At 53.4% G+C, this 26,657-nt stretch overlaps 2 protein-coding genes across 5 annotated transcripts in view; one reads left to right on the top strand and one right to left on the bottom strand.

Moving 5' to 3' along the window:
- Nucleotides 1-984: 984 nt before the first annotated feature.
- LOC119712543 (uncharacterized protein KIAA1958 homolog) lies at nt 985-21,070 on the bottom strand. 3 transcript variants are annotated; one of them, XM_038163890.1, is made up of 5 exons: nt 20,748-21,070; nt 12,025-12,105; nt 5,838-5,922; nt 4,039-5,212; nt 985-2,502 (listed from the first exon to the last, which is right to left on the bottom strand). In XM_038163890.1, exons 3-5 carry the CDS (start codon nt 5,838-5,840, stop codon nt 1,661-1,663), a joined length of 2,019 nt encoding a protein of 672 aa, XP_038019818.1. In that variant the 5' UTR covers nt 5,841-5,922; nt 12,025-12,105; nt 20,748-21,070; the 3' UTR covers nt 985-1,660. The 3 variants fall into 3 exon arrangements, with proteins under 3 accessions (XP_038019818.1, XP_038019820.1, XP_038019819.1); XM_038163892.1 differs by lacking the exon at nt 5,838-5,922 and having other exon boundaries at nt 20,748-20,761; XM_038163891.1 differs by lacking the exons at nt 5,838-5,922; nt 20,748-21,070 and having other exon boundaries at nt 12,025-12,324.
- A 217-nt stretch (nt 21,071-21,287) lies between these two features.
- Nucleotides 21,288-26,657, top strand: part of PTBP1 (polypyrimidine tract binding protein 1) — a 28,061-nt gene continuing 22,691 nt past the window's right edge. The window contains exons 1-2 of one of the 2 annotated variants that reach the window (XM_038163799.1): nt 21,288-21,413; nt 25,208-25,238. In XM_038163799.1, coding sequence (XP_038019727.1) covers nt 21,406-21,413; nt 25,208-25,238 — 39 coding nt within the window. In that variant the 5' untranslated portion in view covers nt 21,288-21,405. The remainder of the gene's footprint in view (nt 21,414-25,207; nt 25,239-26,657) is intronic. The other variant, XM_038163800.1, reaches the window with a different exon arrangement.

The following is a 26,657-nucleotide window of genomic DNA, read 5'->3' on the forward strand; positions in this document are numbered from 1 at the left end:
CCCCGGTACCGACCCCCTCTGCAAGCGCTGACTGAGCTCCGGTACGGACCCGCCGGGACCCCGGTACCGACCCGTTGGGACCCCGGTAGGACCCGCTGGGACCCCGGTACCGACCCCCTCTGCAAGCACTGACTGGGCTCCGGTACGGACCCACCGGGACCCCGGTACGGACCCACCGGGACCCCGCTACCGACCCCCTCTGCAAGCACTGACTGGGCTCCGGTACGGATCTACTGAGACCCCGGTAGGGACCCGCCGGGACCCCGGTACCGACCCCCTCTGCAAGCGCGGACCGGGGTCCGGTACAGATCCACTGAGACCCCGGTACCGACCCGCCGGGACCCCGGTACCGACCCCACTCTGCAAGCTCTGACGGGGTCCCGGTGCGGGCGCTGACCGGGGTTTTCCCCGGTGGAGCCCCAGGGAGGTGCCAGCGCTGTGACAGGTCAGAGCAGGCACAGGGGACATCCTGTCCCTCCCGTCAGCAGCCGCTCGTTCCCGAGCCTTGGGCGTGGGCCGAACCGAGCGGCAACGGGGAGGAAAGAGCCCGAGCCGGGGTGGTCTGGGGGCTGAGGGAAGCGGGGACCAGAGGTGTGACTGCAGCCGGGTCACCGGGGACCCGCGGGACCCTCGGGACAGCTCTCAGTCGTGGTGTCAGGGTGACACCACCAGTGCTCCAAAGCAAAGAGGAGCCGGCAGACGCCCTCCAGCACCTGAGGAGTTTGTCTGGTTTTATGTCCCTTCAAACGTCCTAAAGTTACTTCTTGATGTTCAATTGGTTGAATGGGACCAACCGGGGCAAAGAGCTTGACCCCCAAGGCTTCATTTGACGCCATGGGAATGGCTCCTGGGGCTCCAAAGGGCCCAAAGCTCTGCGCCACTGGGCTGGGAGCAGGGGAGACTGAGCACAACAGGGAACACGCCAGTGTTCCAGGAAAGCATCACCTGCTGGTCAGACACAGACAGACAGGACTGAATTAAAGGTTCTTTTATTTGGCTCTGCCAACAATGCAACCAAAAACCTGACTGAGCTGTGACAGCGCTGCGGCAGCTAGGAAGAGCTGAGCACACCTCCCAGGGCCTTTGTGGAGTTGTGTTTTGCACTCCAGGGAAACCACTTACCATAAAACCTTACAACATTGTCAGACACTTTAAATAACTTCTTAAAACAGCCACAACTTCTTCAACCTATGAATCTTTCCCTAAGGGAAATGACCTGACCCTTGTCAGGGGCTGGGATTGACAGTGTCGTCACTCTCCTGTCGCTCATCCTTCCCCACAGGCTGAGCTGTGTGGGCTGTCAGCCTCAAAATGTGGGTGCAGCTGATGCTCCTGGCCAGGCTCTGCCACCCTCAAGCCCTCTCTGTGTCAGCAGTGGTGGTTTCTAACAGCATTGACCGTGTGGTAGAACATTAACTTGTTTGGCAAATGTGAAACTGAAGACTCTCATAAACTCGTTGAATTATCAATTCCAGTAACAGAAACAGCAACAAAGGAACTTCCCTGAAAGCCAAGGCGCTGCAGATCTGTAGGTACCTTCAGTGCCAAGGTGAAGCCCAGCAGAAGGATGTCTGTTCTCAACCTACACCAAATCTTGCAGTAGGATTGTGTTTCAGAGCAGCCTCGGAGTGGCTGAAGGGGCAAAGCTGAAGGGACACCCCTATCTCTTGGTCTTCCTTACTGCTCCTCCGACTTCCCGGATAATAACTTTCAAGATCTTATCAATTTTGGCTTTTGACAGCGCCTTCCTGCTGTACCACACATTGTCCCAGATGGAGCACAGTGACTTGGGGGACAGGTAAAGGGGGTGGTTGTCATCCAGCATGTCTGCCGGCCTCCTCCTGGCATACTCCTTGTAACTGGAGACTGGGCAGCTCTGTGGATCCTCAGGCTTGGCGAGGAGCCGTGGGTTTAGCTCCTCTTCGTTTTCCCCAGGGCTCAGATCATCCCTCCACTCCAAGTACTCCACCTCTCTGGTCTTCCTCAGCACCACCTGTCCCCAGTACAGCGGGTGGGCCTGGTAGTGGGTGTTTGCCCCAAACCCCCTAACGATGTTTATGAACATGAGATGCAGCAAGCCCTGAGGGTCTGTCTTGCTTAAAATTCCCTTCTGAAGAAGGTTTTCCACATCTTCCCCTGTCAGGTTCTCCACAACATTCCACCCTTCCTTCTTCTTTTGAAACAGGTACCAATGCTTTAATTTAAAGGCTTCCTGAGAGGCCTTGAACTCTGGCCCTCTCAACATGCTGTACTGGTAGTTGTGGTCCTGGAGGTACCGGTTGATGTTGCCCCGGAAGACGTTTAAGGAACTGGCAGAGAAATCCATGCCATTCTGTTTCTTGGCAGAGCTGAAGAACGAAACCAGGTAGTGGTCGAGGTCTGCAGGAGGCAGCGTGTGGATCTTGCGCGTCTCGGAGGGGTGGTGCAACTTCAGCCACTCTTCCAACACTTTGATGTCTCCAGTGGTATCGCTTCCCTTTTTCTCCTGCTTCTTCAGCACGTCTAAAAGACAAGACACAGCTTTGTGGACAGGAAGAATCCACAAAGATCAGTAAAACACAAGGAGATACAGGATAGCGTCTATCTGCTTTCTGGAAGCCATTCAGAGACGACAGGACTCTCCCAAACCCCTTCCCCTAGAACTGTGGGTCATATTTGTGGTCTCCACAAGACAGCACAACCCAACAGTGCCCAGCTCTCCAGGGAAAGTCAGGTCCCTCTCCCTTGGCAGCTGGCCCCGCTCACTGCCATACAGGGAAATTTCCCTTTCACTGTGAAATAACAGCATGAACCAAAGGCTGGGGTGGATGGTGAGGGAGAACACACAGGTGAGTGAAAGTGTACTATGATTTTGTTTAAAGGATTGCCAGGATTCCAGTTGGGCTCTCTCTCAAGTTGCCATGGCAATACCACATCTACCTAGTTCGATGTAGCATGAGAAATGAATTCTTTGGATTGCTGGAAAGCTCCATCTGCTCGCCTGTGACTCGTCCAGGGCTGAGGATGGGGTGATGGAAAAGGGCTCATGAGCCAAAACCCAGAACCCTTTTTGCACCAGGTTCTTTTTACAGGCTTAGTTGTCATCCTGAAAGACTGATGGCTGTCCCACTGGTTTGGGGTTTTGGCCTGTTTTGTACTGGCTGCTCCAGGTGCAGAGAGGAACAGCTCATGAATCAATAATGCTGAGGCCTCCTCTGAGCCATGAGCCAGTTACCTTGGCAGAAACAGCTCCTACAGACATTCCCAGAAGAATTCCCAGGCTCTTCACATGACACATGATGTCAGTTATGAAAATAGTCAAACACTGCTCCCAAACCCCAACTGTGGCAGTTTGTGTGGTTATGGCTCCACAAGGAACAACAACCCCTAAGCCTTTTCAGGACCAGCACTGGTGCTGGAAGCACATCCCAGGCAGACCCCAAATGCTGCCTCAGCAACCTCTGCCCTTCGCAAGGACACGCCCAGGCCCCTGTGCTGCCTGACAGCACATACAAAAACTTTAATTCTTGAAAGGAATAAAGCAGTATGTGGAGTCCTGCATTTCCCACACAGAACTGCCACTCTGCTGCCACTGGCAGCACTGGGAGGTTTTGCCACTGGCCTTGGTGCAGCCAGAGCTTTGGCCACAATTTCTCTGCATTATTTCTTGTTTCTTTCTCTTGAGACCTGAGTTCCCTGCTCTAGCTCCAGTTTCCCACAGGGACTCTCTCAAGTATGGCCAACATACTGTGTGAGGGTACTGGGTAAAATAGGAGACCAAAGTATTCAAAGTGGGATGTTGGGGCTGGAGCACAGCCAAGAACACCTTTGGGTACCCCAGAGAAAGGCATTCCCTACAAAAGTACCAATTCCTTTAGGCAGGGAGCTTTGTAGTCCCCTCAAGCAGAAACAGGGGTGTCCCAAATCCAAGAGATTTACTTAGATGCTGCAGTACAGATCTTGGCAGTGATGTGAACTCGCCCTCCTTGGATATTTTGGGAAAGTGATTAATGGAACACCCCCACACCCCTGCAGGCACAGAACTCCACGCTGTCTTACCTCCATTTGAGGCTGCAGGTGGATGGCTCTCTGGACTCTGGAAGGCTGAAAAACAAGGTGTCTGCCTGGATCCCGATGCCTCACTGTCCTCATCCAGGTTCTCAGCACCATCCCCACTGGAGCCCGTTCCTGGTGTGCCACACTCTGGAGGGCTCAGCTGGAGATGTTGCTGAACGGCAGCAGTGGCTTGGAGCTCAAAGAATGTCACCGAGGGCTGCGATTCAAGCTGGGCCTTGGCTTCAGTGCTGGGGACAGGAAGGGGTTTCAAACATACCTTTGGTGCTGCTGATCCCAGGAGGCTCCTTGCTCTGGAAGCTTCAGCCATGGGCCCTGCAGCAGTGGAAGGAGCCAGCCTCAGGATGTTCCTGCTCGGGTCCTCCGAGTCGCTGACAGGAGCCTGCAGAATGTAGGCACGGGCTAGGTGTGTCTTTGCTGCGGGGGCAAAGGCAGTTTTTTGGGAGGCTGTTGGCTGCTGCAATGCCATCTTCTGGCAATGGTGCATCTGCAACTCCTCAGCAGATGGCTCTGACACATTATCCTGGCTGGTTCTGTCTCCTTGGCTGTCTTCATCTGCCTCACACTGCTCTTCATCAGAGATGATGATCTGTATGTCTTTGTCACTTTTGGACTTTACACCCTGTTCCCCAGTCTGGACCCTACTACCAGACACGGAGAAGTGCTGCTCTGCTGCAGAGAATGATGTTTTGGGTTTCCTGGTATTTTGACTCCCCTTGGGCTCATTATTCCTTGTGTAGGCGCTGTCAGCCTTCTGCTCAGTGACCCCTTGGGATCTGCCACATGATGACTCTGTGCTCCCAGAATCTTCTTGATCCATCTCAAAAGATGATGGGGTCAGCTTGAGCCTCTTTTCCTGAAAGCTGGATTCCCTCGCCAAAGACTCAGAAGACAGGGGCCACTTTCTCCCTCCTACAGCCTCAGTCACTTCTTCACCTCTGCTGTGTGACTTCCCACAGTGCCAGTGATAGGCGTGTCCAGCTCTGCACATCCACAGCACAGCGTTGTCATTGCTCACATAATCGGTGTTCTGCATAAATTCCAGGGCTGGGATCTGGTTGCAGATGGTCCCATGAGTGTGTGCCCAGATCACAAGGTTGGAGAGATCTGCTTGGAGGGAACTGGTACTCCTGCACCCTCTGTCACAGGTGCTCTCGCTCTGTAAAGGTGGAGAGAACGTGAGTGAGAGAGGATGTGCAGACAAGAGCAGTCTGGAGCTGTTTCTGTCCCTCCCCAACAGTATTGCCACATCTGGGGTCACCGTTTATTACCATGGGTCTTCTGGGCAGTCAGGACTTGGTGAAGGGAAGGAGAGATCTTGACTCCATTTCAGAAGGCTGGTTTATTATATTATGATATATATTACATTAAAAAAGACCACACTATAACTATACTACAAAGAATAGAGAGAAAAAGAATTATTAGAAGGTGAGACAGGAATAGAAAGGAATGAATAACAAAGTTCTGTGACTCCCAGAGAGTCTGAGAGCTGCTGCCTCCTCGATTGGCCACCAAGTAGAAACATCCCACACTGACCAACCGAGGAAGCACCTGCTGCATCCCACAGCAGCAGATCACAAATTGGTTACACTTGAAGCTGAGGCCTTCTCAGCTTCTCAGGAGAAGAAAATCCTAGCAAAGGGATTTTCATAAAATATCACAACCACCCAACAGTGCAATAATTGCAGAGCTGTAGGCAATCTCATCTCAGGACTCCTTTCAAAAATCAATTTGTTCTTTCTTGCTTGCCTATGCTATCATTGATGCCATAACAGAACACTCACCATGCTGCTGCTTTCTGTCTCACTGAGCCTTCTCTCAGGTGGGGGTCAGCAAGTGATGCTTTGAATGGCTTTTCTCTCTCAGAACCTGAAAGGATCATCATATGTGTGTGCTATATACATGGATAAATGTTTATGTGTATCTATAAAATCCTGACCAGAAGATGCAACTGAATTTCTCCATGCCCAGCCCACTGCAGGCCTGTGCCCTCCCTGGGCTGAGCTCCCACTGCACTCCCAGGAACTCTACACATAAAACCTGCCTGGGGTAAATATTTGCAGGATCAGCCTCTGCAACACCAACGGAACGGAAACTAAATATAAACACTGAAAAGAGAATTTTACAAACTGAACTCTGCAAGCCATTCCTTCAGCGCTCTGGGGTTGGCAAGCTCTGTGTCTCCAAGTGCTGAACTGCAGAGAGAGAACAAGGCATGGTGAGGCTGGTTCAGCCTGACATCCTCTGACTTTGCAAACAGTAACAAGAGGCAGTTTCCCAACTGAAGGACTTGCACATGTAACTTATGTTTATATTAGAGACTAAATCTGAAACTCTCCCATCTGCCTGGAAGGCTCCATGCAGCAGCCTGGAAGCCATCCCTGTTGCTGTGTCACAGGGAACACGCAGCATGCCCTCAGCACCACGGCAGCCCAGGAGCCATCGCTGACACTGCACCCTCACACTCAGGCCACGATTCATTAAAAGCTTTGCAACCAGTGATGGGAAAAGAGGCAAGGCTGAAAACACTGGACATGGGAACCTTGTCAAAAGTGGTTCTTTGAGCAGTTCTTTTGAGCAGTTCTGGCCACACAGAGCTCAGCTCTTGGGGAGAACAGGCCCTGGCTGGCAGCCTGTGAGTGCATGCTGCCAAGAGCACACCTGAGCCCACCTGAGCAGGCACAGCAGCTCCAGCCCCGGGGCTCCTGCTCTCCCAGAGAGCTGGGCAACACGGGAAAAGCCCAGCCCAGCTGACAGCTGCAGGGCTGCTCTGCAGCCCATGAGGATGCTGCTTGTCCACAGGGATTTCTCTCAGGACTCTGGCACTCAGAGGGTGAGGGTGAAGGCTGCCTGAGGGTGAAGCCAGCAGCACAGGGGCAGGAAGGGCTGTGAGTGCTGGCCCTGGGGCAGTGCTGTGCCCAGTGCCCTCAGTGCCCAATGCCCTGGCTGTGCGGTGCCCATCCAGCACCAGCCCAACACGCTGGCTGTCCTGCCCAAAGAGAACAGGTCACACCTCTCGCAGGTGCCAGCTGACCAGGAGCTGCTCCCTTCAGGGTGAGCCTGCAGCACAGCACACAGCTCCTTTCTGCACTTAGGTTCCATCAATCCATATGTTCCTTCCTAATGATAGCACAGATAATTTTAGCCCAAATGCTTGGCTGTTGCACGTGCCAGCATGTGGAATGTGCAAAGGCGGGATTTACTGAGAATTTTTTACTGAAATCTGCTGCTGCTTTAACAAAAAAAATCAGACAATAAAAGCCTTTTTGGAAGCAGCAAATGTAATCTGAGCTCCTGATGTTAATCAAGGCCTTGTATGGGATCTTCTGTTACCGTGAGCTCACTCCTGATGAACCCCAGCAAACAGGGCAGGGAGTCACCTGCAGTGGCCATTTCAGCTGCTCTGACCCTCACAGGCTCTGCCCAAGCTTCTCCCCAGAGGTGTTTGACCTGTTCCCACCTCCCCAGGCCAGGGAGCTCACAGCCTGCTCCTGCTGAGTGCCTACAAGCTGAACTTGGGGAAGAACCATTTTCCCTTCTGAATTAAAAGACAGTTTTATCTTCAAGTTCAGCCTGTGCAATTCCCTGAAAGGACTGAACATTCAAAGAACTTCCATGCCAACAATCTGGTGCCTTCAGTCAGTGTGGGAAAAGGTAACAGGAACGGAAGCTCCGCATGGTCATAGGGCCACAAAATTACTGACTTGGCAGATGAACATCTTGATCCCTATCACAGGCCTCTGCAAATGGAATGCTTTTATCTTCCCTTATCTCCAGGCACATGTCTTCCTCTTCCTGATCTCTTTGAAAGAAAAGCCTTTTTTTCTTCTCCTGCTATTTAGTTCCCAGCACAGGCTCTGGTGCTCAGCCCTTAGGCTGCTGTGGCCCTCAGACTTCCAGCAGCTGAGATTCCCCCAAAGGAGTGGCGAGTGGAATCAATCTGGATTCACAGGCACAGCTGAGTGAGAAAAATGACCACTGTCCTTCCCCCAAAGGCTGAAGGCATGTGTGTCTTCCCTTTGAATAATAAAAATCCATCTCGATCTTTGCCACAGCTTTTACCTGCTTCCAGCAACCCTGGAACCCCCGTGGGGAAAGGTCAGGGCTTAGAGTTTGGGCTGAGCTTTGTTTTGGAGCCTTGTGGCTGATTCAGCCTCTGTGTGGCTGGGAGTGATGTTGTGGGTTAATCTTCTTTCCAGGAGAGGCTCCCATCTGATAATGGACACTGTGTACAGGACCCACACCTTTCTGCAGGAAAACAGGACATTCCAGAGCTGTACAGTAAAGGATTTAATTTTTTTTAACCCATAGGGAATTCAGTCTACTGCTAAAACCTACAGTTAGGTAAATTCAGGCTCACTCATGAAAAAAAAAAAAAAAGTTTGGGTCTTTTTTTTTGGGTTTTGGGTTTTTTTGTTTGTTTTGTTTTGTTTTGGGTGGGTTTTTTGTTGGTTGGTTTTTTGTTTGGGTTTTTTTGGGTTTTGTTTTGGGTTTTTTTTGGTTTTGTTTTGTTTTGGTGGTTTGTTGCTGGTTTGTTTTTTTTTTTAATCTGCAAGGTTTGGCTTTCTCAGGCCCTGCTCTGCACAGCTTTCTAGGCCTCAGTGCTGTGGGTGCTGATTTTACCTCTGTATTCCAGAAAATGTGGCCAGGTAATTTCACAAGAGTCTCCAGCAATTCAGGGGAGACTGAACTTTGGGCTGACCGAAACACGGAAATGCTTTTTTTCTGTTTTAAGACTTTATGTGTGTCCTTTGAGTCCTTGGTGGGGTGGAAAACAAACTCAGCACTTTCTGAGATTTATTTTCCTGTAAGGTCTGTCAGACACAGAGTGACCCGAGATTGTCACCACTGGGATCTTCCTCTCTCCCCCTCCCAGGTGTGCTGAAGGCCTGAACCCGTAACACAGGCACAGCCTTGTGCAAACAGGAGCACTACGTAAAAACATTAATTTGGAGGCACTAAAAGCCCTTTGCCCCCTCTGTCCTTGTCCCATTGCCCTGTGACAGCCCTGGCTGGTGCCTCTCACGGGCTCCAGCGCCTGTTTTGCAGATTAGAACCTGGGACACGCACGGAGCCAGAGAATTGGAGAGCTCTGACTTCCCTGCTCCAGATAAGACAGTGCAGGAAACCGCAACAATCCTGCTAGGAAAACAACAGGATACAGAACAGCAGCGCTTAAACTTGACTCCTGCCCCCTTCCCCCTCCCTTGGGAAACCCTCCCTGGAGGTGAGGGGACCCGGCACAGCCCCCGAACACACGTGTGGGGCATTGCCAGAGCACGGGGCTGTGTCAGGGCAGGAAGGGCTGAAGCTGCTCTCAAACACATCTGGCTGCAGCACGGGAGCTGAGTGGAGCAGCTGCAGCTCATGGCTGCCAGAAATCGTGCAGCTTGTCCCACCCTCCTTAGCAGGAGCCCGGGGGATGGATCCATCATTTCCTAACACATCGGTTTTCCTGTTCTCTGCGTTGTTTGTTTGCCTCCTCATCTGCCCTGTACAAGAATCTTCTGAGCACCTCTTCAGCTCTCTTCCTGCTTCCCCACATCCTTCCACCAGCCCCTCCTGCCCTGCTTGCAGAAATACAATTCCCAGGATACATCCTGTACTTGCTACAGGGCACCATGCCTCCATTTTGAGAGATGCTCCCAGAAAATCCCACCCGGAGTGTCTGCGGAGGGCAGGATCTGACTGCAGGCACCAAGAGGGAGACAGACCCTGCTGCAAACACGAGCCTCCAGCACCACATTCCTTCAACAAGACCTTTTTTGTTCAAAGACTCGGACACCACTTTTTCCCCGAGTTCTAATTATCTCTGCTCCTGAGGGGCTGCGTTCCAGAGCCGCTGGCCTGGGATGCAACTGTGAGCACTAAATCAAGGCCTCTGAAAAACGCTAATAAAACCCACGGGCAGCTGGCACCTGGGCCACCAAGCAGGGATCAGCCACCAAACCAGCCTGAGTGAAGGAAAAAATCCATTGGAGACCACGAACTGCTATTAATAGGAGCTCACGTTGTATTTCCCAGGAGGAAGTTGGAAAGCAGCAACCGGCGATGGCTGACTCTGTCACCTGGGCAGGAAATGCTGCAGCGCCACTGTCACAGCGTCAAGGTGGGGTCTGGGGGCACCTCACAGCTATGCCAGTGCCCTGGGGACAGCGGGCTGGCCTGGCCACGGTGACAGATAAGCACAGGGACGTTACCGGCAGAGCCCAGCCGCGGGGACCGAGGTGTCCCCCACCGCTGCTCGTGTCGCAGTGATCTGTCCCCTCGCCCTGCCCACGAGCTGCTGGGGGCAGAAGGCCCGTGCAGGAGCATCGCTGCTTCACCCGCTGCTCTCGGGGTTTGTCGCCAAGCGCCGGGCACCGGGCGGCTCCGGTACCTCCCTTTGTCCTCCCGGTTCTGCCGCGTTGGAGCGCGCCGGGCTCGCCAATCACCCGGGAACGACGTGGAACGGAACCCTTTTGTTCCTGCTCCGCGCGGCCGGAGCCGCCCGGTACCGGCGGAGGGCGCTCAGCCCCGGTACCGGCAGGGGGAGCTCGGCCATGGTACCGGCGGAGCGCGCTCAGCGCCGGTACCGGCAGGGGGAGCTCGGCTCCGGTACCGGCAGGGGGCACTCAACCCCGGTACCGGCAGGGGGCGCTCAGCCCCGGTACCGGCGGAGGGCGCTCAGCCCCGGTACCGGCAGGGGGAGCGCGACTCCGGTACCGGCAGGGGGAGCTCGGCTCCGGTACCGGCGGAGGGCGCTCAGCCCCGGTACCGGCAGGGGGAGCACAGCCCTGGTACCGGCAGGGGGAGCGCGACTCCGGTACCGGCAGGGGGCGCTCAGTCCCGGTACCGGCAGGGGGCGCTCAGTCCCGGTACCGGCAGGGGGAGCTCAGCCCCGGTACCGGCAGGGGGCGCTCACCCCCGGTGCTCCCCCGGTCCCGCCGGGTCCTGCCGGGAAGCGCAGCACCGCAGCACCGGCGCGGCAGGGCCGGGAGAAGCGAGTCCCCGGGCCGGGCTCGGTCGGTGCCACTGCACCGGTACCAAACAGCCAAAGGGAACAGCCGGGGCTGGCGAGGGGACGGCGCAAATCCTGTTTCGTTTAATTGTCAGGAAGTTTATTGCGGTTTTTTACATTTCTGAGCAGCCTTTTAAAGTTGGACTAAAATCATCGTGTGACACGAGGTGTTTCATCAACCATCGGCTCAACTGAACCGAATCAACCCAACCCAACCCAAACCCACACACCGCTGCTGGGAACAGGACACAGCACCCAGAGTTTCACCCCAGTTTTGGGGCTGCCCCTCCCTGAGCAGAGCCAGCCCCTCTCCCCTGCTGTCCCCCCTGCCCACAGAGCAGAGCTCACGCGTTCCCCCAGCCCGCTCTGGCTGGAGTGTGGCAGCAGTTTGTTATTAAATAGTATTTGTGGTGAATCTGTGACTTGTAATTACACGTAATTGTTCACAATGGGACACGGTAACCTCCTTCTTTTGCAATACAAACCATCTTTAGTGACTGACACCTCAGCTCCTTCCTACCTCTGTCTAAAGGCTCTGAAATTGAGGTGACTCAGCCTGGGGTGCAGGACTCGGCCTCGCCAGCACCGGGCAAATGCTCACGTTCACTTTTGCACCCCAGGTGTTTACAGAGGTTTCTGGGATTCGATGGGAAACGGCTCCTGGAGGCAGGAAAAAACACTGCTGGTAACAGTGTTGGTAACAAAGTACCTTGCAGGGGAGGGGAAGCTCCCTGGCTGTGGGATGGCGTGTTCCAGACCCTGCTGGATCTCTGGCACCGGGAGCACAAAAGGAGCCCCAAGTTCAACACTCCCCTGAGCGGCACAACAGGATTTTGGCCACAGGAAAATGCATTCATTTATGCTCCCTGGTGATGCCATCTGTGAGACTCGCAGGCTCCCACCTTCGGAGCCTTGGCTGCTGCTCAATTTTCTACTCTGTCCTTGTTTTGACGTGGCCCTGTCTCCCTTACCTGCTCCAAGGTCAGGCAGGCAGCCTCCCACAGAGCAGAGCACTGCCCAAGGACGGGATCTCATCCAGGGCACAGAGCAGCCTAGGAGAGAGGGGAGACGGGTATTTGTTAGGAAAGGGAACTCAGAGCAACCTGCCAACCCCTGGGGTGGGATGGAAGCCAAGAGCAAAGCTCTCTGCCCTGAGAGCCCTTGGCTTTGTTGGGCTCTGAGTGGCCACCTGGGGCAGCAGCCAGGACTGGCAGGATCTGGAGATTGCTGTCCCCCACTCCCTGAGAGCAGAGCTGAGAGCCTTAGGGATGAAAACCCCACAGCTGGATGATCCTTTGGACAAGAAACACACACTCGGCCTTGGATCCAGGAGAGCTGCAGCTGTATCACCCTGCCCAGAGCATGAGGAGGAGCAAACCAGGCAACTCCACTCAACAGATTCCAGAGAAACCAGAGCCAAGGGGTGGTTTGGATCTGGAGTTCTCAGCTGAAAGTGTCCCTGAGGGAAGGATTCTGAGAACTGACTTCCACCTGCTGCAGTAGGAACTTGTCATCTTGCACTATGGAACAAAGTATTTTCTCAACAAATAAAGTATTATCATGTATTTTTTGAGCCCTGACCTTCAAGTAAGAAAATGTAGCTGAACTGCCCCTCTGGAGGGAACTTAGCTCCACAGGGAGAGTGAGTGAGCTCATGGAAATGCTGCTCTGGCTGAAGGTGCAGGCAGTACCTGCACAGGAGGGAGCCAGGAGTGACACATCCCCAACTTCCAGACCTGCTGCCAGGCAGTGGGAGTCTCTTTTGGGCCGTGGTGATGCTGGTTTTACCCAAACCCAGGAATTCAGTGCTGTGGTGCAGAGCAGAGAGCTGCACACAGAACTGATGCTTCTGCCCACAAGGAGCCCCTGTGCCTGTGTTTTGGGGATGCTGGGGCCCCATGAGACATCACTCGCACAGGTTCCTGTCACTGCCTGCCACACTCACTGCCCTGCTATCAGAGAGCTCACCAATTAAATATTAAAACTTCTAAAGGATATTGAGTTTCTTTTGTTCCTTTGGCATTGCCAGTGCTCTCAGTTCTCCCTGACTTCACATGCTGCATCTTCCTGCCTTCATGTTCTTTTAATGCTTAATTTCATACTCCAGAGGGCTTCCTTCACCTCCTGTCTGTCACAGGCAGCATCTGCTGTACAGTGCAGACCAGGAGACAGCATTTAGGGAGCAGGTTGCTCACCCAGATCCCAGACTACAATCAAACCCCCAATTCCATGGTTCTGCACATAGGCCGTTGTGTCCCTTCATACACTTCCCCCCAGTTTGATCCAGAGTGCTTTGGCTTTGAGTCTGGACTCAGAAAGTGAGATTCCTGAACACTTTCACCATCTGAAGCATGAGCAAACCTTCACACCACGAAAGCAAGAGACCCTCAGCCATAGAGCAAGGCTTCCCTGAGCTGTTCCACTGCACAACATCCTTTGGGAACATACGGGCCAGCAACCACGAGATGCCCACAGCATAACTACAGCTCTGACAAACCAATTGAGCCTCAGCAGCTGCCTCTGGGAAGGTTTCATTCATCCCCAGCACTGCCTTTTGAACTTAAGTGCCACTGGAACAAACACATCTTTGATCCAAGTAGGAAATAATTTGAAGCTTTGTGTTTAATAGAGCTGCAGCCCTGGGGAAATGATGTCGATCTTGGCCGGGATGACAATGGGGCTCATGGAGGGCACAGAGCATGGCTGTCCCCATCCTCTCTGGGCACAGAGCGTGGCTGTCCCCATCCTCTCTGGGCACAGAGCGTGGCTGTCCCCATCCTCTCTGAGCCAGCTGTGTTTGGACATCTTTGTTCTTGACTCAGTGTGGAAACAAGCTGCACAGCCAAGGCTCCTGAACTGCCATGTGTGGCACCAAAACACAGGATTTGGGGAGGGGGGGAGCAGAATTCGGGCAATCCCTCCTGTCCTCTTGTTCCTTCTGCCTTTGGAGTGTCTCGTGTCCCCCTCAGCCCCAGGGGAACCACAGCAGAGATTAGGGGCTGCAAACACAAACATGGAGGAACACGTGGGCAGTACTGGGCTGTGTGATCCATGTGCCTGAGGTGGTGGCACCCACACCCGTGTGATCTGTGTGCCCTGGGGACACACACACCCCCTTTATGCTGTGGACACCTCTTCAAACGCTGCTGCAATTTCTGCCTGTAAAATCCTGCGTTCAGAGCAGGGAGCAAGCAGCAGGCAGGCTCCACACCCGAGGGAGCATCCCTAGATGCTTTGCAGGTGCCTCTCTGTCAGGGCCCTTTTTCATTTAAATGACCTGTGCTCAGACTGGGACATTCTCCTGTCTGGAATCATCTGGCATCTGTGCCATATCCATTTGAATGGCAGATGCAACAGGAGACACCTGCGGACAGAGGGGCAGAGCTAATGTTTCAGGAACAATCACGGAGGCCGGCAGGTGAGCGATGGAGACGCCGCAGCAATAATGCATGAGCTGCACCTGCCTCCCCTCAGCCCTGCAGCACTGCTCGGCTGGGAGCTGCTGCTCCACGTCCCTCTGAGCCCCACCTGCACTGCTGGGAGAACCAGTACAGCTCGGTGCCTCAGACTGGGAGCACCAGGTTAAGGTGTGCTGGGAGAGAAGCAGATCCAGTGGCTCAGATTGGGAGCACCAGGTTGTGTGCTGGGAGAGAAGCAGATCCTGCAGTTCATACTGGGAACACCAGGTTAAGGTGTGCTGGGAGAGAAGCAGATCCAGTGGCTCACACTGGGAGCACCAGGTTAAGGTGTGCTGGAAGAGAAGCAGATCCAGGGCTCACACTGGGAACACCAGGTTAAGGTGTGCTGGGAGAGAAGCAGATCCAGCAGTTCACACTGGGAGCAGCACCAGGTTAAGGTGTGCTGGGAGAGAAGCAGATCCTGCAGTTCACACTGGGAGCAGCACCAGGTTAAGGTGTGCTGGGAGAGAAGCAGATCCAGCGGCTCAATTGGGAGCACCAGGGTAAGGTGTGCTGGGAGAGAAGCAGATCTGGGGGGCTGAGTACTCTCAAAGTCCTGCAGAGCCCCCCAGGTTCCAGCTCTGGAAATTGCTGCTGAGCCAGTGAGCCCCCCTCGACAGGCTGATCAGGAAATTTGCGTTATCCTTAAGAGAGTCACAAAACCAAATCATTGTAAGGAAGAGAAAGAGCTTCTCAGGCCATTGCTGGGCACAGGGAAGCAACAGAATGCCACTTATCTGTCCCTGCAAACAAACCCCTGACTAAAGCAAGAAGGAAATGCAGAGCTGAAGTTAGAGACAGACGAGCTTTACTTTCCTGCCCTGGGATAGCAGGAGATGTGCTTGGAAGAAGGGTTGTTTGTATAAATAAATGTTCATTCTTGGCAGTGGAATGCAAACTATGCTGAGGGGCTGGAACCAGGCACTCGGGAAAGCTGAGGCCAGAGCAAGGGAGAGACGGAGTGAGGCTGCAGGGAGGAAATTCACATTCATTTTTAGCAACTTGGAGAGGCTCTCAAGCCTGTTTGACATTTTTAATTATGCTGATGCAGAGCTTATTTCAAGGACAAAAAAAAAAAAAGTCAGGATTGCAGGTTAAACAATTAGGAAATTTCACACCAGACAGTGAGGAGCAGTGCTGCCTGGGGGTCTGGAGACTCTCTGAAACACAGGATCATCTTTCAGCCTTTCTAGACAGACGGAATTTGAATGTCTTGCAGAATCCTCGCCCAGGTCAGGAACTCAGAGCACGGCCCTGTAAACCTCTCCTGATGGTATTCTCTGAGAGCACACAGGAGGCACGAAAGATGAGCCTGAGCTCACGATTTCTTCGTCCAGGCATTCCCGCAAGGGTTCTGAAGGGGCAGAAAAGCATCCTGCAATGGGGCATCAACTGTGCCAGAATCTGTAACTTTACAGTGGGAAACACTGCAATTTCTGGTGGAGAGTGAGCTCAGCTCGATGGTGTCACATCACCAAGTCAGGGCCTGTCTGCTTTCCATGCTCAGAAAGTGACCTTTTGGCATGCAACCATCGTGACCTCAGGGTCTCACTTTCCCCATGTATCCGTGGAAAAGAGCTTTACCTGCTTCCTCACTCACTGTCCTCTCTGAAAAACGTGCAAGGACCTGTCTCTACATTTCAGTTTGGGTGTCAGGGGCCACGGCTGTGGCACTGAAGGGCAGGAGTTGCCTCTTTTGCTGAGCAGAAATGTCAGTCCCTCTGCTCTGAGTCCAGCACGGGAGCTGGGACCAGGCTGGGGACAGAGGAATGGAATTGGAACCTTCGCCTTCTCTTTGAGATAATGGAAAGTCACAGGGAGGTATCCAGCTTTGGGCATGAATAAATCATTACAGGTATGAATTATTCAGGGCTCAGCCCTCCACATGTGCTCCATTCAGACTCCAGGGCAGCATCCCTACTGTGTGGGGGTTTCTTCCCCAACATTCCAGGTCTAAGGCAAGCTGATGGGTCCAAGTTTTCCAATAAGATTAAAAGAATAATTAAAAATCCAGCAGGAAAAAGCTGCTTGAAAGTGCTGTGACACCTCAGGCTGGCATTCCAATGGCCAGGCAATGTCTGAGCTCCAAGAGCTGTCCACAAGTTAGTCACAGGATGGGATGGGAATAAGAAGTGGCTCAGGAAATTGGGAGCATAGGTTGGAGGGAAGAAGTGGAATGATGGGCACAGAATCCATACAGGAACCAACCCAGCCTTCTGATAGCTTGTGTCTAACACAAACACAGGTTTTATCTGGATTTCTCAAATGACAATAAGCAACTTGGTAGCACTTAGGGGATAAATCAAAATTTCTGGCTTTGATCTGTGCTGGGAGATCAGTGGCTTTGCCTTGTGGTGCTTTTTTAAAATCTTGTTTATTATGAGCTGAAATGGGTCGAATGAAGAGAAAATCTGGTTTGCAAAATCTGGAAGGATGGCACGGTTAGAGTGATCAGTGTTAGAGTGATGAATTTGATGTCGGAGTCCAAATCACAGACCCTGGGGCCTAGGAGAGCAGGGGCAGCCATGAGCCCCAGGTGCTGCCAGGTGATTTCTGGGGAAGAGCAGCAGCTCTGGAAGGAGCTGCAGGGGTTATAATCAGACCATAGATTAATCAAACCACAGATTCATCAAACCATAGCCTAATCTTCAGCACTGCAACCCCAACTAGGAGGGAAAAAACTGCTGTGTTGAACAGCCAGGAAATGGCTGCTTCGTCCCGCACAGGAAATGAGTCAGCCCAGAGCATCGGGAGGAGCCGTGGGGACAGGGAAGTGCTGAAATAACATGGAGGAATACAGAAAAGTCTCTTGTGTCGTGGATTAAAAAGAAGGAAAGATGTAAAACGTGAGCTCTTGTGATTCTACTTCAAATTTGAAGTTCGCGTAGGTGCTTGCAGCATGAAATACCCACGGCTGTAGAAGGGGCACTCAGGGTGGGCAATGGCAACACAAACCATGCCCAGGTGCAGCTCTCCTGCCTTGCAGAGTGTTTCTCACCTGCTCAGCTCTGGCCCTGCACAGGAGGCCTCACCATGCTGTGCTGGCAGAGCTGTCACACACACACCCCCTCAGGGAGCCCACCCACAGGTTAGGAATCACAGAACCACGGAGTCATTCCCCCTTGTGCAGGCCCTTGTAAAAAAAGTCTCCAACACTTCTTTTTATTACCAACAGCACATTAAGCTCAATTCCAAACCCGTTTATTTATCAGCTACCAGTCAGAACACTCTCTGATAGTACTCCACGCTGCCAAACTCTCGTGGATCAATGGAAGAAACACGAAACACTCCCCTCACTCAGGTTGTGTCTTGCTCAGAAAGCCACGTGTGTGCAGGTACGAGCTGCACCTCTCCCAGATGCTGGAACTGACACAGCCAGCTCTGTGTTAGTTCCACCTCTCCCCCTCCAAGCACCCCAGCTGCATTTTGGGTCCTTCTCCTGCTCCCTTCTCTCAGGGGAGGCCGTGGGTCAGAGGCAGAGGTTTCTGCTGGACTGACAAACCCTGCAGGGACTGTGCTTCTGCTGGGATTCCACTCCCACTCCTGCACTAACCATTCCCAGAGCGGTGATGTGGCATCATGAACGATGCACTGAAGAATGTTCTGGCACCGTGAGATGCTGCTGCAGCTGCCAATACGCTTTGAAATGAAACCGCCGTGTTCACTGGGAGGGGATGAAAATAAATAAAAGCCACAGAGAGAAGCAGAAGGATCGGAGACACCCCCTGCTCCCTGGGGTTTTTTTTGGGATTCAGTGGTAGCACAGTTATCTGTGAGAGTTCCCTAGTTTAGGGCCTTGCTGGGAATAATGAGGCAGGAGAGGAACTTCCAGGAAAACAACTCACTGGCAGCAGTATCCAGTGTGCCCAGGTTGCAGTGCGCCCAGGGTTTGCGTTCATGAACTGGACCCATTTAGGAGGGTTCTGATTTTCAAACCACTGGCAGAACTGTTGAGTGGAAGAGGAAGGAGAAGGGGAAGGGTTTTGCCAGTTTGTGAAGGACAGGGTTGCAAAGAGAAGCGTCCGTGACCCCACAGGGGCTGGGGAGCTGTGTAACAATACAAAAGGAACAGGCAGGAAAGGGTCCGTTTTGTTTCAGAGAGTTTTTCTTCCCTGCTGGTGAATTAAATGCCAAGAGATAACACATGCAGGAAGGGCTCAAAAAGGGAATAAGCTGGGTGTGCCCCAGAGCCCTTCCCAGCCAGAGGAACCAGAGCCAGAACCAGGGTGGGACGTGGGACTCTGCTGCAGATCACACAAAAGAAGCTGATTCATTTTTTTTCCCTTTGCCCTCCTATTTTCATCTGGGCTTGTTTTTCAAAACAAACACAAGGACACACAGGGGCTGGTCCTGCTCCCTGCTGTGTTTTCATATCAAGTGTAATCTTGTTCTTAAAAGCGTTTTCCCCTTTGGCCCAGAGAAAACCACAACACTGTCAGTGGTCACTTGTAGTCCCATAGCACCTGAGCAGGAGCTGCCTAAAAAATTCTCTTCCTATTGCAGGAAAATGGCTGATAAAATGTTGCACAATCATCATTTCTGCAAGGACTGTGGAAAACCAGGGTGAGCTTGCACAAACCTTTAAGAGCCTTTCAAGTCAGACCAAACCTGCAGAGGAAAAGCCTTTGGAAAATCAGGAATCCTGTGGTGGAATTTACCTGTTTACTCTGCCAAAGAAAAAAGCACCTGGAATGCCTGCACATGCTATAAACTCATCTCAGCAGCTACCAGAAAATCAGATCCTGGCCTGGCCTGTGATCAGTGATGAGTGTTAATGAATGTTTTCAGTCTTTGTGGGGTGTTCAGGGTACAGAAATACCCCACATTGGAAAAAAAAAAAAAAAAAAAAAGGATTCTATCTCCACAGCATCCTCTAACATCAAGGGATTCCTTACTTATGGAAGAAACACCTCCATGGAAATACACTTTAAAGCAGGCACAGTCCAAGGGAGTGCAGGGAGCTTGTGTTGGCACTTAAATTCCTGCTCTCTTTGATCACATCACTTTATCTCTCTGGATCTCAGCTACAGTGGATCTATAATCTCATCATTTTCCCATTCTTTGCCTCACCGAAGTTGTAAATCTCTTATCTGAGGCAGCAGCTGAGCCTTTCATATGCAGGAGTGAGTTGTTTCAGATGGGTTTAGCTGCCTTCAGCAGTAGGTCAGAACACACTTTTCCTCGGTTTTAAACTCCACAGGGGCCAAACTGGAAGCCCAGTAACCCAAAGATTCGGGAATCAGAGTTCCCAGCTCCTGGAAAGATCCAAGGCCAAGGGAAGCTCCTGCATTTCACAGAGGGTGGTGAGAGTGAAGCAGGCAGGAGATGTCTGATCCTGGCCCCTGAAGCCCCTGAGCACTGCCCCAATGAGAAATGAGGGCTCTGGTCAGAGGACCTGGCACAGCAACACGTGTTTGGGAGGAAACAGACCACTTCACTTCTAAATTTTTCACTTCCCTACTCACGTGTCAAGTGTGCACATGAGAGAGACAAGAGAATGCAAAATGCATGTCTGTACCTGCCAGAGTTGCCTGACACAAAGCAGAAACACTGCCCAGGGGTTTCATTTGCACTCTTATTTTTAAAATAATGTTCTGAGCCCTCACATAGACAGCCATGTCATAGCCCAGGTGTTGGTGTTCTACAGGTTATCACTGGCAGAGGCACTTCGGCAAAACTACCAAATATTTTGACAGAAAAGCCCTGGGTGGGAAGGCTGGCAGGACAGAGGAGCCTGGCTGAAGGCAGAACTAGAAATTAGCTAGAAATAGACCAATTAATCCCCGTGGGGAATGGCAAGTGAGGCTGAGAGAACGGGCGACTACCCCTGGAATTCCCAGGGAGCAGACACTGCATTTAAACAGAGTGTTTCATCCACAGAGCAGCGGTGGGGAGGATCCAGCTGCGCCCGAGGGTCGGGCATGGGGACAGACCCTGCACCACTGCCATGATCACCCGGGAGCCACACAAGGATCCCACACAGAACCACCACAGTCGGATGAAATTCACCACAAGTGGCCCTTACAAAGCGAATCTTCCAGAGGCTTGACGAGCCGCAAACCCCTGGAAGATGCACGAATCCCTGCACAAGTGGGGCCTACAGGCAACGACCGACATTAAGAGTGGGACAAGGCGATCTAAGTTTGCACTGAAGTGCCCCTGGTGGGCCACAGAGCTGGGCAAAATGTCACAACGGTACCTGAGTCCCAGACTGGCAGGTACGTTTAACGTCTTACCTCACAAGATCTCTCTCTCTCTCTCACCCTCTGGTAATCTTTATCCTTAAGACATTAACTGCGATCACACACACTCCTGCACTTTAAGCAAGCCCCTCGGCCCAGCGCGGCCCCGAGGGGCACCGCGGGCGGGCGCCCCTCACCCGGGATGGCGGCGGCGGCGCGAGGCTTCCCTGCCCGCCCCCAACATGGCGGCGAGGCCGAGCCGCCCCCGCGGCCCCGGGCCGCGCGACGTGCACGCGGGGGGACCCGCTTGCCCGTACCCAAGATGGCGCCCGGCGCCGTGCCTCCCGCGCCCTGCCCCCAATCAAGATGGCGGCCCGGGGCGTCATCCCGGCCTCCTTCCCGCTCTGAAGATGGCTCCTCCCCGCCGCCTCCCTCCGCCTACCGAATGGCGCCGCGCACCGGAGACTCGCCCCGCCCCTTGCCCCGAGCGCGGCCAATCGGCTTCGCGCGGGGAGCCAGGGCGCCAACCCCGGGAGGTGGGAGGCCCCGCCCCCTCGTCAGGGTGACAGCTGCGCCGGCCAATGGAGCGCCGGCGCGGGCGAGGCGGGCCCGGTGGAGCCGCCATTTTGTGAGTCTATAACACGGAGCGGTCTCGCTCGTCCCGCTATTGCGGCGCCTCCACTCCGCTCCCGACGGGTCGTCTCCGTGTGCAATGGACGGGTGAGTCCCGCCCGGCGCCGCGCCGGGGCCGCGAGCGGCGCTGCCGGGCCCCTCCCGTGCTGCGGGGGCGCCCGGGTCGAGGACCCGCGCCGGGAGCCGGGGCGATACCTGTGGGGGGCCCACGGGCGCGGCCGGGGCGGGCTGGGGGGGGGGGGTCTCGTGTGGGGGCCGCCCCCCCTTGCCCGGACCCTTCCCCACGGGCGGCGGGGGAAGCGGGGGCGGGCCCGGTACGCTGCCTCGTGCGAGCCGGTCCCGCGTGCTCTCCCACCGCACCGCGGGTCCCGGCCGGGGAGAGCTCGGGGGTCCCGCCCGGAGGGGCTCCGGGGGTCCCGGCCGCGGGGAGCTGTGGGGCTGCCGGCCTGGAGGGGGGCTCACTGTGACCCGTCGGGGCCAGGCGGGGGGCGGCGGTGCGGGAGCGCCGCGGGGGCGGGTGGGGGGCCCGGGCGCGGCCCCGCGGGGGCGGAGCGGGCGGGACGGGCGCACCTGGCGGGGCGGCGGGCGGTGATTCACGGCCGCGCTCCCTCCCATTGTCTGGCGCTTCCGCGGGCGGGGGCGGGGGGGCTCTCGCTGGGTTCCTTTTGTGACCGGTTCTCGCTCGGCCGAGTTTCGCGGGGGGGGGGGGGGGGGGGGGGGCAGGGCGGGCAGGGCTCCCTCGCCGCCTCACCTGAGCGCCGCAGGTACGGCCGCGGGCCCGGCCCCGCTCCCGGTGTCCCGCGAAACCCCGGCAAAGAAAACTTCCCTCCGCACGCTGGGACTCGGGGAGTTTCCAGAGCTCAACTTTTATCTTGGGCAGCGTCGATTCCTCTTTAACCACCGCCCGGCGGGGCCTCTCTGCGGCAGAGTTTGCTCTAAAGCGGGTGTTTTATCAGGGGATCTGTCTCGAAAACGAGCTCTCCGTGCTTCTTTTCTCCTGTCTGGCGTGGGGGTTTTTTTTAGTGATGTGGTTTTTTTGTTTCTTCTAGCGAGCAGTAGTTAAAATATTTCTAAGGGCCTCCGAGTAAGCAGTTTGTTTTCCCAGAGCCGTAAGTACGGGAAGCCCAAATTAGTGCCTTCTCGTTTTCTGCCTCAGAACACTGGTCTGGGCGTAGTCACATGTCTGGGCTTTTTTACACGCTGAAAAGGTGGCGTCTCAGTGTTGTTTTCATCTTAAAACCCGTAAAAGTACTGTATCTCACGATTTTTGCAGTCCAGGATCGCTCTGCTGCTTTTAACCAGTTGTTCATCGTGTTGAATGATACTATTAAAAAAAAAACCAACAAACCCAACGGATTCTCAGCTCATGAGATCACACATTCTAGTGGCAAAAATCGGTTTGTTATCAGCTGTAGTTTCAGGGAAGGCGGATGTTTTGTGCGTGTTAAAGTAGTTGCTGTTTGAATGTAGAAGTTGTAGTGTAACACATGAGACTCAGTTACTCCTCATCTTTTGGAGATCCCGGTGCAGGATCCGTTTGCCCCGTAAAAGTGTCTCCTGCTGAAACTTCAGAAGCTGTTTCAGAAAATAGTTTTAGGTTCTTGCCGAGTTGGCAGCGAGTGGCCTCTGGCTCAAGGCAGCTCCCATCTCCTTCTCCCAAAAATGATCCTGAGCTGTGCCCGAATGATCCCCTTTGAATAAGTTGCTTTGTTAAAAATGCGAGGAGTCCTTATGGGCAATCCTGCTTTGGAAAATGACCTGGAGGTTTTACTGGTGCTGCTGAATTTTTCCTCTTACTGCACAGGAATTATCCCATTTTTCCACGGGAAAAAGAATTTTTATGAAGGGCTTTATTGCCTCTTCTCCTAGAACTGGGAAGAGTTTTAATCCCCTCCTGAAGGCCGATGTGCAGGACAGGAGAAGGAAGCTTGGGATAATTTACTGAGGGGTGTGTGAACTGGAAATATGTTGCACGTTTCTTGAATAAAAATTCTGAAATACCGTTGAAGCTTGTTTCCTGTAAAATGTGTTATCGAGTGGGTTACAACAATATCCCAGGAATCGATAGCTCTTGGCAAATAAAATGGCTCTTCCTGTTGCATACTTCTAAATGCCATCCCCCGCTAAGGCACTTTATGTGAAACATTTCCTGTGTGAGAGGCCCACAGGAGGAACAGGAAGTGGGAGAAACTGCTCTGGGGTAAGTTGGGGAGTTTGGGAAACGTGGGGCATTCCCCGCTCTTGCCGTGCTTTGTTGGCAGTAGTTTTTTTTTCAGGGTTCTGGAAATGCCTGGATTAGTGTTGATGTGCTAGCCGTGGAATGTGCGCTGTGTTTAGGGATGCTGGTTCCTTGAAGTGCTCCGTGCAGATGGGTTTCATTAGTTCATTAGAGCTGACCCTCGAGTGCAGCCAGCCCATCTGCCCGCGGTGAGCAGCGGTGTCACACAGCGGTGTCACACGCACGGCCTCCTCCCAGGGCTTCCCTGGCAAACGCGGAGCTATGGCCTGGCTTCCCGCAGCACCGGGCTGTGGCTCCGGCTGCAGAGCTGGGTTGTGATGACACGGCACGCTGGGGGAAGAGGAAGTGCGAGGACCTGAGCTGGCTCCTGCTGGGCTGCGGTTCGTTTCTAAAGCTGGGGACACTCGCGTGGCCTGACGAGATCAGGACAGGACTCGGGTGCAAGTTGTGAGTTGCTGCGGGAGGAGAGGCAACAAAAACTAGTAAATGCGAGTTTTCTCATACTAAATCACCATGTGGAGTTGTTCTTGAGTACATTGGGTTTCTTACTGTTGGTTCAAGGACTGGCCTGTGTGTCACCCTGCTCTGTGGAGCTGCTGCAGGTCAGTCAGCTGGCCGCTGCTGCATCCCGTGCTCTGGAATTACAGGCAGCTCTTGGAGAGGAGTGGAACCAGGCAGGGCTGTGTCCGTGGCAGTGCAGAGGGTTCCCTTCTGCTCTGCATTTTGTGTTGCTGCTTTACAGGGGGCTGGAATTTATTACAAAAAATACAATCACCAGTGCAAGGGTATAACTAAATTTTCAGGCTGTCTGGAGCACTCCCATGAAACAGTAACATGGAGGTGCTCTAAGGCTCTGAAGATCACCCTGGTCCAACATGCCAGGCTGTAGGCAGGCCATCCTGACTGCATTGGTGCACATTGCTGTAAGGAGGTGTGTGATGTGGTATAGAGTGTTCAGTGCTCGTGGCATCTGGTGTGGTGCTCTTTTTCATCTTAGTTAATCAGAAAGTCTTCATTTTAAGAGGTTAAAGTGTCTAAGGTGGAGTTTAATAACTGGTTTTGGTAGAATTGATAGAGGAATCCTATGTAGGGTGTACCCCAGGCTGGGGTTGCCTTGACCCCTGGGCACTCTGCTGGTGTGGCCCTGCTCTGGCAGTGCTGGCGTGGCATGAGTGCTGCTGTGAGCCAAGGCTCCTTCTGGGCGCTGTCCCTGGGACCACCAGAGCTCTGGTGTTGGTCTCTCAGCCGTGCTAGAGCCTGCCTGGGGCTCTGTGGGTGTTGGGGACAGGAACCTCAGAAGGGGATGTTGGTGACAGAGCTGACTCGTGATGCTTTTCCTCTCGGTGTGGTCAGAGTTGAGGTCACATTGCTGGGCTCGGGGGGTTCAGCCCCACCCCGTGCCCTTGCAGGAGGAGCAGGTGCTGCCGTAGGGAGTGGGAGAGCTGCAGTTTTCTGGCACTGCTGGGTCTTGGGTCTCCACCATCACCATCTAATAATTTTTCCTTGTATAAACTGTCCTTGGCTCACCTGCAAAGACAACTGTGCACTTTGACTTGCTTTTTTCTTACTACTGTAAACTATGCTGGATTTTTGTGGCAAACCTATCTAACTTTTTTAATCCTTTTCTTTCTTTTTTCTACAGCATTGTCCAAGATATAACAGTTGGTACAAAGGTAGGCACTTCTCACTTTTTCTCTCTTTTTACACTGCTCAGCATCTGACCTAGTTTTAGCCTCGTCAAATGTAGATCTTCAGCTGTAAAGGGTTATTTCTGGTACTACATAAATCGGTTTTAACCAGAAGGTAATTCAGTTTCATGTGCATTTAAAACTTATGCTATGGCTCAGCATTTAGCTCTTGTCATTTAGGCATTGATGATCAACTTTATTGCACTTAGAAACAGCCCTTTCCCTCGCTAAAATGTCAAGCGTGCTTGTTACTTGTGTGCTAGACAATGCTTCTCCGTGAAGAAACTGATCTTTTTTCCTTTGGAGAACTCCATTTCCTTTGTTTGTGTGAATTCCTGCTCAGTTATATGTCAAAAAATCCTTCTGCCACAAAAGGGAGGGTTTAGCAGCTGATTTTTATCTCCTGTGGGTACAGTAAATATGACCTTTGCCCTTCTGGTCTCAGCTTTGGAAGGGACAGCCTCAGCCCTAAACTCAGAGCAATGCCAGGAGGCTCCTTATCGGCCACGGGTGGCAGCAGGGTGGCAGGTGGCAGCAGGAGCCACTCACGGGATCAGCAGCGGGGCCGTGGAGCACCACGCTGTGCAAGGCAGAGTGGGCTGAGGGGCCAGGCTCTGATTTGGCCAGCGTTGTAACTCTGGGTCAGGACTGCACTGAACCCTATGTGTGTGTGTGTGTTGGCTGTTGGCAGTGCAGCTGAGTGGCACGTGGGGAGGCAGTGGCCAAGAGCTGCCAGAGTGGCCACTGAAGGGCCAGGGAAGTGACGCTGTGGGATGGGATCGATCTGGGAGCACTGGGAGCACCAGCAGCCCTACAGAGTGGGGTAGGAGCATCACACAGAAAGTGCTGTTGGCCAGCAGAGCTTTGTGTTGGAAGTGCAGAATGAGCTGTGTTCAGCACAGACAGCCTGGCAGTGCTGTAGGGGTCTGAAGGGGCTCTAACAGCTCTGGGGGAAAGGTCACTCCTACTTTTCCTCCTGCAGGAATCTCAAATTTGAATTAATGATAGTGTCTGGTTCAAGTAAAAATGCTGACTGATGCAAGGAGCTCAGTTTGCCATCGGATGTGAGGAGGAGAGGCTTGAGCCTGGACAATAAGGTTGGTTAATAGTTCATAGCCAGTATGAAAGGTGGACCAAAGCATCCCTAGAACAGTTTGATACACCATCTGCTGGGAAACTGGTTAATGTCAGTTAAGGTCCCCTGGTTTTTAACAATGTGTAATTTGTAACCATTAAAAATGGTTTTACACAACTAAACCAGGAAGCTTCTGAAATTGAAGTTGTAGATCTCAGTGTAGCTTGGAATTTTGGGGTGTGGGATTGCCTGCCTCATTGCACTTATCTGAGGGGATTCCAGACCCTGGTTGCAGTCAGATGAGGTCTGGGAGAAATCCCCTCTGAGTG

Source organism: Motacilla alba, chromosome 28 (genome assembly GCF_015832195.1).
Source record: "Motacilla alba alba isolate MOTALB_02 chromosome 28, Motacilla_alba_V1.0_pri, whole genome shotgun sequence".
NCBI classification, from domain to species: Eukaryota; Metazoa; Chordata; class Aves; order Passeriformes; family Motacillidae; genus Motacilla; species Motacilla alba.